General features: G+C 43.1%; 2 protein-coding genes across 2 annotated transcripts in view; one reads left to right on the top strand and one right to left on the bottom strand.

Annotated features, from left to right (window-relative positions):
• LOC139958688 (unconventional myosin-Id-like) overlaps nucleotides 1-16,099 on the bottom strand; it is a 260,444-nt gene that overhangs the window by 41,687 nt on the left and 202,658 nt on the right. The window lies entirely within an intron of this gene.
• LOC139958687 (uncharacterized) overlaps nucleotides 1-16,099 on the top strand; it is a 60,404-nt gene that overhangs the window by 32,875 nt on the left and 11,430 nt on the right. Inside the window, exons 33-37 of the mRNA XM_071955956.1 lie at nucleotides 636-758; nucleotides 1,347-1,574; nucleotides 2,255-2,386; nucleotides 3,433-7,650; nucleotides 8,615-14,938. Of these exons, the coding sequence (XP_071812057.1) occupies nucleotides 636-758; nucleotides 1,347-1,574; nucleotides 2,255-2,386; nucleotides 3,433-7,650; nucleotides 8,615-14,938 (11,025 nt within the window). The remainder of the gene's footprint in view (nucleotides 1-635; nucleotides 759-1,346; nucleotides 1,575-2,254; nucleotides 2,387-3,432; nucleotides 7,651-8,614; nucleotides 14,939-16,099) is intronic.

The raw sequence follows: 16,099 nt of genomic DNA, 5'->3' as shown, positions 1-16,099 counted from the left end.
ACTCACGCTACAGTGCATCGCCTACACATGTTGCAGTATGCTGCAGTGTAGTATTGTAGAGAATGGAGGGTATACTGACAGTATTCATACAATACTGACAGGAACGCTACATGTGTAGTGTACTCGCATCAGAGTATACCTTGGGATATGGAGGGTAAAAAGTGGGGTAATTAGGCCAGTGTGGCCGATGCAAATTCCCTCTGTTAGCATTTACTTAGCCTAATGTTACCCAACTCTGGGAAATGTAGATGTAACCTAAACGGAGAGTGTTTCAGTTTTGCTTGGGCTTTAAACTGGGGCCAAACATCATGATAGGATGGGATAGAGGAGGGGGGGGACGGGACATGTTGCTCCTTGCTATACCACTGAGGGGGTAAAGTGAAAGTATTCTGACTATACTCACAGGACAATACATGATTTTTGTTAACATAATGCAGTGTATTGAAATCATCAATTTTACAACATAATATAAAGTGTGTTAGTAATTGTTACACCTTTTGCTTCCACATACCGAGGTGCCTTAACAAGTTTTGAAAACATGTGGTAGGAAGCAGAGACAATTTGCAAGCCATATTTAGACAGTTGGGTTTACTCTGTATCTTTAAAGTAAATGATGGAATGTTTTTGTTTTTCAGTTTTACCTACCTGTGCACCTGGAGAGTTTCAGTGCTTAAACGGTAAATGTATCCTACCCGGTCGAGTATGTGATGGAGTCTTCGATTGCGGCTTCGGCGATTACACAGATGAAGCTGATTGTGGTACGGTATTAATTATTCGTGGATTTAATTCGAAAGGCTTTAAATACCAAAATATGAATGATTTTTTCAACATTACCTCTCCATCACCTGACACATACATTCAAGACATTGACTGATGTGGGCCTTTCTTGTTAACAGTGTGAATCAACAGGATGTTGTTTTTATTTTACATGCCATTTAAAAAATTGGGCATATTTCTATGCATCATCATTTTTAAAGAGCATTTTGATAGGTCTGTCCGCTCTAGTTTTCTATCTAGTTTATGAGGGTAATTATTCTGAAATGGAATGCTTGCTATAGGATACTTCAATTCAGGCTTTATGTTGGCTTATCTCAAGCATAGCAAAACATAGTAGAGGATTACAAACTTGAAATTTCAAAAGAAACACGGACTGGTCACGTGGGGTGATTTACCTGTCTGCATGTTGCTGGTTGGTCTGTTCATTCAGGCCAAAATTTCTTTCTTTCATAATTTTGAATTCTTTCTGTTTTTCTTAGCTGGATGAAACTGAAATGTAGAACATATTAACCTAATTATGCCATCATGTAGACCCTGAACTTAGATTATTTGTATTCCAATCGGTACAGGAACTTACTCGGTCGAGCCAACGACTACAGAGTCAAGCTGGGTGACGACATTAGAGTCAACGACTACAACAGAGGTGACTACACCGCGGCAAGCAACGACTACAGAGATGAACTGGATGACTACAAAAGAGCTGCTATCTACCACGAAGGAGACTTGGTTGACTACAACACATTCTGAACCAACCACGACAGAGTCACTCTCATCTACTACATCGCCTGGAATTACGTGTAAGATAAATATTCTGTTCGTTGTTTAGTCTAGGCTTACAGCTTTATCTTTTATGTTTTATATTGAATCCTAATACATTACATCAACAACTGAACAGCTTATTTATACTGCAGAGTCAACAGTTTGTCTTACATCAAGGAAATTTAAGACACATCTTTACATGTTCTCATTCTGTTATTTGGCAGACAAAATCGTTTTACGGTACAAGAACATTTTTGGACACCAACGAGTATAAATTAAGAAGAAAGATCTGCCTTGGGCTCACATCTAGGGTTTCTCAAAGGGAATTTGCTAAACTTAAAGGCAAACCATCGATCGGTTCTTTGATTGGTTAATTAATTAACTAATTGATAGGTCAATTTATTGTTGCTTGTGTTGTTTCCAGTATGGACCCTTACTAGATCCAAATTAGTCAATTTTGAGAGCATTTGTAGTATTATGGGAAATTTCAGCTTAGGATCTCATGACATCTTTACCATCCTTTTAGTCTTCAGCCCTCTACTTCACTGACAAACGGATTTGATTAAAGTGAGACCATTCCTTTATAAGTTTACCTCTTCAAACTAATTTGACTACGTTATCAAATTCGTAAATACGTAATTCTACTACGTCATCCTGTTTTGTCAGCCAAGCACTCACTTTAGCTGGTTTTGTTGCAATATTGGTTTTGATATTTCAGATACCACTCCAAGAGTCTGTGATGTTGGCGAGTTTACCTGCAACAACAGCATTTGCGTCCCAGGTGGGATAGATGGTGCCGTGTGCAATGGAGTCAATGACTGCGGTGACATGAGCGACGAAATAAACTGCGGTAAGAATAGAAAAGTATTACAGACGACTCATCTAACAGAGTCGAGAATAAATCCAGCAGTGTACTGTAGATTAAGGATTGCCACTGTGTGATCTTTCACTACATGCAGCATGCACACTCTTTGTTCTGGCATTGTGAAGTTGAGAGCTAAGTCCATGTGTGACACCCATGGTCTAATGTGTGAGACCCATGTGTTGCCTTTGTTTGACTGGATAGTCCAGAACTGAATAGTTTCCAGTGACTCGTTCCCCAGTGGGTAACATTAGTAGATGAAGCTATTAGGCAAAAAAACTCTTCTCATTACAAAATGTTAGAAAGAAAGCAAGTTATAGCTAAACAAGGGATTGGAACCAGTGACCTCTGCAGTTAAAAACCCATCGCTCTACCGACTGGGCTATATAGGCATTTCTTTACTAGGGGTGCTCATCAGCAGCCACAGTGCCTTGTACACTATATAAGCCAAAGGTCACTGGCTTAATTCCTGACCTACTGTAGCCATAAATTTCTTTGCTCTTGCTTGTTTTTTAATTTTCTTGTATAATTGTAAAAAAAGCTGACGGATTCTATGGCTTAGAATATGGTTCTCAGTCATTGTTGTGCTGAACTTGCAACTTGCAGAAATGATAAAACAGAGGATGGTTGTATAACTGAGTGTAGGATCAGGAAGAGGCAAGCTGGGATGCAAAGCTGTTACTATGTTTGCTAGTACCACAGTTTAATCCGTAAAAGATAAGATTGTATAAACTTCATAAAAAAGACAACATACAACTAAGTCATGCCATGTCCCAAAATTGAGATCTAAATGTTGAAAAAATTTCAATGGCCAAATTTCAACATTTGGTGAAAATATTTTTCCTTTAAGCATGCCCTAGTATATGGATAGAATCAGAATGGTTTTAATTTTCGGACAACGCTAGGCTGACAACACTATATTGTTATACCTTTAGTTTAAAAAGGGATTTTATCTTTGATATAATAGACGTTTGTTACTTTATTTAAATCACCGTGTCATTCAAAATGATAATATTTGATCTTGTTTGATTCAGGAACTACTCCCCACCCGCACTATACCACAGAGTACTCAGGTTGTACAGAGTATGAATGGCTCTGCCAGGAGGCAGATTTGTGTATCTACATATGGCAACGATGTGATGGAACTCCCGACTGCCCGGGGGCATCCGATGAATATTCATGCGTTACGTCTACCACCACCGAAAAACTGATGACGAGGATCACCTCACCCATCTACCCCACTACCCCAGATTTGTTCTCCAAATCCACAACAGGTCCTCTGTGGACCACAACGTCACAATATACCACTGCACTGTCTACACCAAGGATCACCTCTGAGGCAATAACAACTACCTCGACTACCTCATCTGCATTGACTACAACACTAGCTGTCACAACTCCTGAGGTAATGACTTCTGAAGTAACAACAGAAGCATTAACAACACCTAAGGCTACAACTACATCTGCTACAACACCAGCTGTCACAACACCTGAGATAACAACCACCAGTGTCACCACCCCTGCAGTATCAACAGCTGAAGTCACTACAGAAGTAGTTACAACACCAAAGGCTACGACTACATCTGTTACAACACCAGCAATCACAACACCTGAGATAACAACCACCAGTGTCACCACTCCTGCCATATCAACAGCTCAGGTAACAACAGAAGCAGTTACAACACCAAAGGCTACGACTACATCTGTTACAACACCAGCTGTCACAACACCAGAGTTAACAACCACCAGTGTCACCACTCCTGCAGTATCAACAGCTGAAGTCACTACAGAAGCAGTTACCACACCAAAGGCTACGACTACATCTGTTACAACACCAGCTGTCACAACACCAGAGTTAACAACCACCAGTGTCACCACTCCTGCAGTATCAACAGCTGAAGTCACTACAGAAGCAGTTACCACACCAAAGGCTACGACTACATCTGTTACAACACCAGCTGTCACAACACCAGAGTTAACAACCACCAGTGTCACCACTCCTGCAGTATCAACAGCTGAAGTCACTACAGAAGCAGTTACCACACCAAAGGCTACGACTACATCTGTTACAACACCAGCTGTCACAACACCAGAGTTAACAACCACCAGTGTCACCACTCCTGCAGTATCAACAGCTGAAGTCACTACAGAAGCAGTTACCACACCAAAGGCTACGACTACATCTGTTACAACACCAGCTGTCACAACACCAGAGTTAACAACCACCAGTGTCACCACTCCTGCCATATCAACAGCTCAGGTAACAGCAGAAGCAGTTACAACACCAAAGGCTACGACTACATCTGTTACAACACCAGCTGTCACAACACCAGAGTTAACAACCACCAGTGTCACCACTCCTGCAGTATCAACAGCTGAAGTCACTACAGAAGCAGTTACCACACCAAAGGCTACGACTACATCTGTTACAACACCAGCTGTCACAACACCAGAGTTAACAACCACCAGTGTCACCACTCCTGCAGTATCAACAGCTGAAGTCACTACAGAAGTAGCTACAACACCAAAGGCTACGACTACATCTGTTACAACACCAGCTGTCACAACACCAGAGTTAACAACCACCAGTGTCACCACTCCTGCAGTATCAACAGCTGAAGTCACTACAGAAGCAGTTTCAACACCAAAGGCTACGACTACATCTGTTACAACACCAGCTATCACAACACCAGAGTTAACAACCACCAGTGTCACCACTCCTGCAGTATCAACAGCTGAAGTCACTACAGAAGCAGTTACCACACCAAAGGCTACGACTACATCTGGTACAACACCAGCTGTCACAACACCAGAGTTAACAACCACCAGTGTCACCACTCCTGCAGTATCAACAGCTGAAGTCACTACAGAAGCAGTTACAACACCAAAGGCTACAACTACATCTGTTACAACACCAGCTGTCACAACACCAAAGTTAACAACCACCAGTGTCACCACTCCTGCAGTATCAACAGCTGAAGTCACTACAGAAGCAGTTACAACACCAAAGGCTACGACTACATCTGTTACAACACCAGCTGTCACAACATCAGAGTTAACAACCACCAGTGTCACCACTCCTGCAGTATCAACAGCTGATGTCACTACAGAAGCAGTTACAACACCAAAGACTACAACTACATCTGTTACAACACCAGCTGTCACAACACCAGAGTTAACAACCACCAGTGTCACCACTCCTGCAGTATCAACAGCTGAAGTCACTACAGAAGCAGTTACAACACCAAAGGCTACAACTATATCTGTTACAACACCAGAGTTAACAACCACCAGTGTCACCACTCCTGCAGTATCAACAGCTGAAGTCACTACAGAAGCAGTTACAACACCAAAGGCTACAACTACATCTGTTACAACACCAGCTGTCACAACACCAAAGTTAACAACCACCAGTGTCACCACTCCTGCAGTATCAACAGCTGAAGTCACTACAGAAGCAGTTACAACACCAAAGGCTACGACTACATCTGTTACAACACCAGCTGTCACAACACCAGAGTTAACAACCACCAGTGTCACCACTCCTGCAGTATCAACAGCTGAAGTCACTACAGAAGCAGTTACAACACCAAAGACTACAACTACATCTGTTACAACACCAGCTGTCACAACACCAGAGTTAACAACCACCAGTGTCACCACTCCTGCAGTATCAACAGCTGAAGTCACTACAGAAGCAGTTACAACACCAAAGGCAACAACTATATCTGTTACAACACCAGCTGTCACAACCACCAGTGTCACCACTGCTGCAGTATCAACAGCTGAAGTCACTACAGAAGCAGTTACAACACCAACGGCTACAACTACATCTGTTACAACACCAGCTGTCACAACACCAAAGTTAACAACCACCAGTGTCACCACTCCTGCAGTATCAACAGCTGAAGTCACTACAGAAGCAGTTACAACACCAAAGGCTACGACTACATCTGTTACAACACCAGCAATCACAACACCAGAGTTAACAACTACCAGTGTCACCACTCCTGCAGTATCAACAGCTGAAGTCACTACAGAAACAGTTACAACACCAAAGGCTACAACTACATCTGTTACAACACCAGCTGTCACAACACCAGAGATAACAACTATCAGTGTCACCACTCCTGCCATATCAACAGCTGGAGTAACAACAAAAGCAGTTACCACAATAAAGGCTACAACTACATCTGCTACAACACCAGCTGTCACAACACCTGAGATAACAACTACCAGTGTCACCACTCCTGCAGTGTCAACAGCTGAAGTAACAACACAGTACTCAACAAAGGAAGTGACCACAACAGAACAGCAGCAATCCACTTCACCTGAGATAACAACTGCACCTACTACAGAAGTCTCCCATCAAACACTGGTAAAGGAAAACACAGTGCAAACCACCATTCCAGTTTTCAATATGACAACCACTCATCCCTCTCTAGAAACCAGTGAGGGTCCAACCACAGCTGAGATTACAGCATCTGTGACCTTAACAACTGGACAAGAAACCACCCCGACCTACCAGAGTGAACCACCTTCACCTACCCCAACAGTTAAAGGTAGGTACACTTCTGAGACTGCTGGGCCGACGACATCAGTGGTGCACTCGACCAGACCTACCCTACCATCACTGTCACCGACAACGAACGAATATTCGAGCCCTCCGGTCGAGGAACGAACTACGAATATCCCACCAACGGTGTCTCGCTCGACACCAGAGATAATGTCCCCAGCGTTTCCCTCGACCAGTCCATATCCTTCCTCGACGGGATATCAGACACTGCATCCCACCGCAATGTCGACAGTAGAGACAACAACGCCGCATCATTCGACAGAGGCGAAGCAAACTACGAAAGCCAGATACACATCTGAATCTCCGCCCCCCACCGAGACAGAAGAAATCCCTTCAAGTAGACCGACACTACCCTCAGTGACACCCAACAGCAGGTCTTATTCCAGTCCGGTCGTACCTACCACAGACGTCCCTCCGCCAATAACGGCGACCACATTCAGACCTCAGTCTCCGTTCTTCCCATCGAGTACCGTGTACAGTACAGCTGGAGCCACCACCGAGATGCCAACCACTCTCACGCTGAGCGTGGTTTCAACCACGAGAGGGACCACTGTGACCACATGTGCACCGGGACAGTACCAGTGTCCCAACGGTCTTTGTCTGGTGACGGGGGAGGGCGGAAAGCTCTGCGACGGTATCAACGATTGCGGTGACTACGAAGATGAAAAGGGTTGCGGTGAGTGAAACACTGAGTGAACTTCAACGTCATGTGTACAATGGTCTTAAATATGACAATTGTCTAGTTCATATCCATCTTTCATTTCTTCTCCACTCCTCCCCCCACACCACTCCCCATCTCTCCTGTCCCTTTTAACCTTTTTTTCCAATATAAATCAATTGCTTTGTTTACTAGATCACAAACTGAAGGAAACATATATAAAACTAGTATGCAATTTATGAGCATTTTATAAACAGTAGAATATAATATCATGTGGATAATGATTTAGCATCCTCCTGCTTTGTTAATTATTCAAACTTAGATGTCAAGTTTGACAACAGGGTTTTAAGTAAAACCTCACGGCAGCTGTTCTTTTCAAATATCTCATTTATCATAACTTGTTTGGAAGCCTGAAGTGCATGGAGTATGTCAATTGCCTGTTTTCTCTTAGTGTCAGCTTGATCTGTCATTCCTTTCATGTGACTTCAAAAATTCAATGATCCATAGTAACCATCAGTCTGGTTGATAGCAAAATGGTTTACATGCAACTGTTCTAAACTTACCTTTGGCCAGACCAAGTATCAAATTATTTCTTTGGGGGAAAAACAAAGTCCCTGAAAAGGCTAAAGTGCCCGATGCAAGTATTGCTGTGATATCTGTCGAGTTGAACATAAATATCGGTCTGAACAAATATCAGGCTGGGAAGGTTGCTATCGATTGCAAACGAATTTCCTTTACCGGTCTTACCAGTCAAGATTTCTGAAATCATGATCTCACATCCTGCCTCTCGTTGAAAAGTGTCATGAAACAAAACAAAATGTGCCATTAGACGATGTCTTGTTATCAGGTTACCATTTTGAAAGCGAGAGTATGTCTAGTTTAATACTGTATTTAAAGTATAAGTCTTTATTTCATATTATTCTAAATCACTTTTAAACCATGATATATAACCAATAGATTCATTTCTGTCTCATTTTTGTAGGAACCACTACAGCAACCAGTACATCCAAATCATCAGTATCGTCTACATTTTACTCAGCAACTACTCTTCCTCATATATCGTCAACCTTCTCCCTGCCACCAGTGGAGACAATTCCACCGATTAACTCAACACACCCTCCAAAAGTAATTGCAACAACACAACTTACAACTCCTGCAGTATCAACAGCTGAAGTAACAACAGAAGCAGTTACCACTCCAAAGGCTACAACTACATCTGCTACAACACCAGCTGTCACAACACCTGAGATAACAACTACCAGTGTCACCACTGCTGCAGTGTCAACAGCTGAAGTAACTACAGAAGCAGTTACAACACCAAAGGCTACAACACCAGCTGTCACAACACCAGAGTTAACAACTACTATTGTTACCACTGCTGCAGTGTCAACAGCTGAAGTAACTACAGAAGCAGTGACAACACCTAAGGCTACAACTACATCTGCTACAACTACATCAGTTGTCACAACACCTGAGATTACAACCACCAGTGTCACTACTCCTGTAGTTACAACAGCGGAAGTAACAACAGAAGCAGTGACAACACCTAAGGCTACAACTTCATCTGCTACAACAACAGCTGTCACAACACCTGAGATAACAACCACCAGTGTCACTACTCCTGTAGTTACAACAGCGGAAGTAACAACAGAAGCAGTGACAACACCTAAGGCTACAACTTCATCTGCTACAACAACAGCTGTCACAACACCTGAGATAACAACCACCAGTGTCACTACTCCTGTAGTATCAACAGCTGAAGTAACAACAGAAGCAGTTACCACACCAAAGGCTACAACTACATCAGCTACAACAACAGCTGTCACAACACCTGAGATAACAACCACCAGGGTCACTACTCCTGTAGTATCAACAGCTGAAGTAACAACAGAAGCAGTTACCACACCAAAGGCTACAACTTCATCTGCTACAACAACAGCTGTCACAACACCTGAGATAACAACCGCCAGTGTCACTACTCCTGTAGTATCAACAGCTGAAGTAACAACAGAAGCAGTGACAACACCTAAGGCTACAACTTCATCTGCTACAACAACAGCTGTCACAACACCTGAGATAACAACCACCAGTGTCACTACTCCTGTAGTAACAACAGCGCAAGTAACAACAGAAGCAGTGACAACACCTAAGGCTACAACCACATCTGCTACAACACCAGCTGTCACAACACCTGAGATAACAACCACCAGTGTCACCACTCCTGTAGTATCAACAGCTGAAGTAACAACAGAAGCAGTGACAACAACTAAGGCTACAACTACATCTGCTACAACACCAGCTGTCACAACACCTGAGATAACAACCACCAGTGTCACTACTCCTGTAGTATCAACAGCTGAAGTAACAACAGAAGCAGTGACAACACCTAAGGCTACAACTTCATCTGCTACAACAACAGCTGTCACAACACCTGAGATAACAACCACCAGTGTCACTACTCCTGTAGTAACATCAGCTGAAGTTACAACAGAAGCAGTGACAACAACTAAGGCTACAACTACATCTGCTACAACTACATCAGCTGTCACAACACCTGAGATAACAACCACCAGTGTCACTACTCCTGTAGTATCAACAGCTGAAGTAACAACAGCAGCAGTGACAACACCAAAGGCTACAACAATACCAGCTGTCACAACACCAGAGTTAACAACTACCAGTGTTACCACTCCTGCAGTGTCAACAGCTGAAGTAACAACAGAAGCAGTGACAACACCTAAGGCTACAACTACATCTGCTACAACTACATCAGCTGTCACAACACCTGAGATTCCAACCACCAGTGTCACTACTCCTGTTGTATCAACAGCTGAAGTAACAACAGAAGCAGTGACAACACCAAAGGCTACAACACCAGCTGTCACAACACCAGAGTTAACAACTACCAGTGTTACCACTCCTGCAGTATCAACATATGAAGTAACAACAAAAGCAGTTACCACACCAACAGTTACAACTACATCTGCTACAACACCAGCTGTCTCAACACCTGAGATAACAACCACCAGTGTCACCACTCCTGCCATATCAACAGCTGAAGTAACAACAGAAGTAGTCACAACACCAAAGGCTACAACTGCATCTGCTACAACACCAGCTGTCACAACACCAGAGATAACAACTACCAGTGTTACCACTCCTGCCATATCAACAGCTGAAGTAACAACAGAAGCAGTTACCACACCAAAGGCTACAACTACATCTGCTACAACACCAGCTGTCACAACACAAGAGGTAACAACCACCAGTGTTACCACTCCTGCCATATCAACAGCTGAAGTAACAACACAGTACTCAACAAAGGAATTGACCACAACAGAACAGCAGCAATCCTCTTCACCTGAGTTAACAACTGCACCTACTACAGAAGTCTCTCATCAAACACTGGTAAAGGAAAACACAGTGCAAACCACCATTCCAGTTTTCTATGTAACAACAGAAGCAGTTACAACACCAAAGGCTACAACTACATCTGCTACAACACCAGCTGTCACAACACCTGAAATAACAACCACCAGTGTCACTACTCCTGCAGTATCAACAGCTGAAGTAACAACAGAATCAGTTACCACATTAAAGGCTACAACCACATCTGCTACAACACCAGCTGTCGCAACACCTGAGATAACAACCACCAGTGTTACCACTCTTGCAGTATCAACAGCTGAAGTAACTACAGAAGCTGTTACCACATTGAAGGCTACAACTACATCTGCTACAACACCAGCTGTCACAACACCAGAGTTAACAACTACCAGTGTTACCACTCCTGCAGTGTCAACAGCTGAAGTAACAACAGAAGCAGTGACAACACCTAAGGCTACAACTACATCTGCTACAACTACATCAGCTGTCACAACACCTGAGATTCCAACCACCAGTGTCACTACTCCTGTTGTATCAACAGCTGAAGTAACAACAGAAGCAGTGACAACACCAAAGGCTACAACAACACCAGCTGTCACAACACCAGAGTTAACAACTACCAGTGTTACCACTCCTGCAGTATCAACATATGAAGTAACAACAAAAGCAGTTACCACACCAGCAGTTACAACTACATCTGCTACAACACCAGCTGTCTCAACACCTGAGATAACAACCACCAGTGTCACCACTCCTGCCATATCAACAGCTGAAGTAACAACAGAAGTAGTCACATCACCAAAGGCTACAACTGCATCTGCTACAACACCAGCTGTCACAACACCAGAGATAACAACTACCAGTGTTACCACTCCTGCCATATCAACAGCTGAAGTAACAACAGAAGCAGTTACCACACCAAAGGCTACAACTACATCTGCTACAACACCAGCTGTCACAACACAAGAGGTAACAACCACCAGTGTTACCACTCCTGCCATATCAACAGCTGAAGTAACAACACAGTACTCAACAAAGGAATTGACCACAACAGAACAGCAGCAATCCTCTTCACCTGAGTTAACAACTGCACCTACTACAGAAGTCTCTCATCAAACACTGGTAAAGGAAAACACAGTGCAAACCACCATTCCAGTTTTCTATGTAACAACAGAAGCAGTTACAACACCAAAGGCTACAACTACATCTGCTACAACACCAGCTGTCACAACACCTGAAATAACAACCACCAGTGTCACTACTCCTGCAGTATCAACAGCTGAAGTAACAACAGAAGTAGTCACAACACCAAAGGCTACAACTATATCTGCTACAACACCAGCTGTCACAACACCTGAGATAACAACTACCACTGTCACCACTCCTGCAGTTTCAACAGCTGAAGTAACAACAGAATCAGTTACCACATTAAAGGCTACAACCACATCTGCTACAACACCAGCTGTCGCAACACCTGAGATAACAACCACCAGTGTTACCACTCTTGCAGTGTCAACAGCTGAAGTAACTACAGAAGCTGTTAACACATTGAAGGCTACAACTACATCTGCTACAACACCAGCTGTCACAACTCCTGAGATAACAACTACCAGTGTCACCACTCCTGCAGTATCAACAGCTGAAGTAACTACAGAAGCTGTTACCACATTGAAGGCTACAACTACATCTGCTACAACACCAGCTGTCACAACCTCTGAGATAACAACTACCAGTGTTACCACTCCTGCAGTATCAACAGCTGAAGTAACAAGAAAAGCAGTTACCACACCAGCAGCCACAACTACATCTGCTACAACACCAGCTGTCACAACACCTGAGATAACAACTACCACTGTCACCACTCCTGCAGTATCAACAGCTGAAGTAACAACAGAATCAGTTACCACATTAAAGGCTGCAACCACATCTGCTACAACACCAGCTGTCACAACACCTGAGATAACAACCACCAGTGTCACTACTCCTGCAGTATCAACAGCTGAAGTAACAACAGAAGTAGTCACAACACCAAAGGCTACAACTACATCTGCTACAACACCAGCTGTAACAACACCTGAGATAACAACTAACAGTGTCACCACTCCTGCAGTGTCAACAGCTGAAGTAACTACAGAAGCAGTTAAAACCTCAAAGGCTACAACTACATCTGCTACAACACCAGCTGTCACAACACCAGAGATTACAACCACCAGTGTCACTACTCCTGCAGTGTCAACAGCTGAAGTAACTACAGAAGCTATTACCACACCCAAGGCTACAACAACACAAGCTGTCACAACAGCAGAGGTAACAACTACCAGTGTCACCACTCCTGCAGTGTCAACAGCTGAAGTAACTACAGAAGCATTTAAAACCTCAAAGGCTACAACTACATCTGCTACAACACCAGCTGTCACAACACCAGAGATTACAACCACCAGTGTCACTACTCCTGCAGTATCAACAGCTGAAGTAACTACAGAAGCTGTTACCACATTGAAGGCTACAACTACATCTGCTACAACACCAGCTGTCACAACACCTGAGATAACAACTACCAGTGTCACCACTCCTGCAGTGTCAACAGCTGAAGTAACTACAGAAGCATTTAAAACCTCAAAGGCTACAACTACATCTGCTACAACACCAGCTGTCACAACACCAGAGATTACAACCACCAGTGTCACTACTCCTGCAGTATCAACAGCTGAAGTAACTACAGAAGCTGTTACCACATTAAAGGCTACAACTGCATCTGCTACAACACCAGCTGTCACAACTCCTGAGATAACAGCTACCAGTGTCACCACTCCTGCAGTATCAACAGCTGAAGTAACTACAGAAGCTGTTACCACATTGAAGGCTACAACTACATCTGCTACCACACCAGCTGTCACAACACCTGAGATAACAACTACCAGTGTCACCACTCCTGCAGTGTCAACAGCTGAAGTTACTACCAAAGCAGTTACAACACCAAAGGCTACAACTACATCTGCTACAACACCAGCTGTCACAACTCCTGAGATAACAGCTACCAGTGTCACCACTCCTGCAGTATCAACAGCTGAAGTAACTACAGAAGCTGTTACCACATTGCAGGCTACAACTACATCTGCTACAACACCAGCTGTCACAACACCTGAGATAACAACTACCAGTGTCACCACTCCTGCAGTGTCAACAGCTGAAGTTACTACCAAAGCAGTTACAACACCAAAGGCTACAACTACATCTGCTACAACACCAGCTGTCACGACTCCTGAGATAACAACTACCAGTGTCACTACTCCTGCAGTATCAACAGCTGAAGTAACTACAGAAGCAGTTACAACACCAAAGGCTACAACTGCATCTGCTACAACAACAGCTGTCACAACACCTGAGATAACAACTACCAGTGTCACCACACTTGCAGTATCAACAGCTGAAGTAACTACAGAAGCAGTTACAACTCCAAAGGCTACAACTGCATCTGCTACAAGAACAGCTGTCACAACACCTGAGATAACAACTACCAGTGTCACCACTCCTGCAGTGTCAACAGCTGAAGTAACAGAAGCAGTTACCACACCCAAGGCTACAACTACATCTGTTACAACACCAGCTGTGACAACACCTGAGATAACAACTACCAGAGTCACCACAACTGCATCCATGACAACCCTATCTACCTCAGAGTCAGCAAGCCCTACCATCTCTACTTCACCATCCAGTGCTACCATTGTGAAAGAAAATACTCTACAGACTACCCTTCCTGTTTTTACAAGTGAGAGCGTTGCCATCACGACACGACCAACAACACCAGAAGTAACCACAGTACCTTTGATAACCTCAAGCCGTCCTTCAACGTTTAGAACAACGAACTTCACGACAAGCTCTAGTATAACCTCGACTGTCTTGAGCACTATCCCACAAGGTAAGCAGATCTCTGTGTTACAGATTATGTATAGCTTTAGCCTCAGACAATGTTACTAGATTGTTATGGAAAATGTAAAAATGGGTCCAACTGACCTTCTTATAGAGAAGAAATACTATTCCACAATTGCATCTATTTATTTGATCAAAATTTGTTGTCCAGTATTACAAGCCACTATTTTACATCTGTATCAATCGGATATGTAATTTTTCTGCAACGAACACAAGTACCAAAACTTGAACGATGACGAGTTTACAGTAGCAATGCATAGAGACAAGGGCGGCAGAAGCACTTTTAATCTGGGGGTGCACCGACGTCAAAGGGCACTTTGCAGAAATTCGATTGGACTGATGCAGCTTGATATTTAGTACCCTTTATAACTCTTATTGTATTATCTTATTTGTGTATACACATCACTCCAACGCCCCCCCCCCTCTCAAGGAAAAAATGCATACTAGCACTGCAATATCCAATGTGCAAATTGGGAAACAAGGAACAAGTTTTCTTTCGAGACAAAATGAGGTGAAATCATGCTAATTGCATGCTAAAGTAGGAATCTACCGAATAAGAGTTTATTTCTTGTTAAGAGCTTAAAAAAAAAATTCCATTCGAAATAGCTTTGAGTTTGACCCACAGAAATTCATTAATAGTCAGAGGCGTAGCCAGGATTTGCAAAGTTGTAGGCACGACTATCTGAGCGGAGCCCCACCATCGGTTGGCATGGAGCGTCCCAGAAAATTTTTGGTTTTACAAACCCCCAAGATGGCCGGAAATGGCACTTCCCTAGTGTTCATTCTGGTTCCCTGGCCTCTTGCTAACTTGAGACACCTCATTTAATATCACTTTTAAACCCCAAAAAACAAACAAGTTAAAATAGTACGTAATTCAATACGTACATAATGTATTTAAAATTAGCAAGGTACATGTACCGAGTAGTCTTACTTTTCAACTTCTGATACTTGTAGATACAAAGATAGGCCAGCAATGTCTTTGTTACAACTATAGCCAGTAATTGTCTTTGATACAACTGTAGCTAGTAAATGTTTATCGAAAAGGCTGTTTTGGAACTTGGAACGCCGATCGTGACAACAACAGGCAATGAAGTGCTGCAGCTCTATACATGTAAAGTCTGTTAATCAACGATAGGCCGGGGCCTACAGT

Source organism: Apostichopus japonicus, chromosome 18 (genome assembly GCF_037975245.1).
Source record: "Apostichopus japonicus isolate 1M-3 chromosome 18, ASM3797524v1, whole genome shotgun sequence".
In the NCBI taxonomy this organism is placed as follows: domain Eukaryota; kingdom Metazoa; phylum Echinodermata; class Holothuroidea; order Aspidochirotida; family Stichopodidae; genus Apostichopus; species Apostichopus japonicus.
The sequence above is the reverse complement of the archived record's forward strand: the minus strand, read 5'-3'. Positions and strand labels throughout refer to the sequence as shown.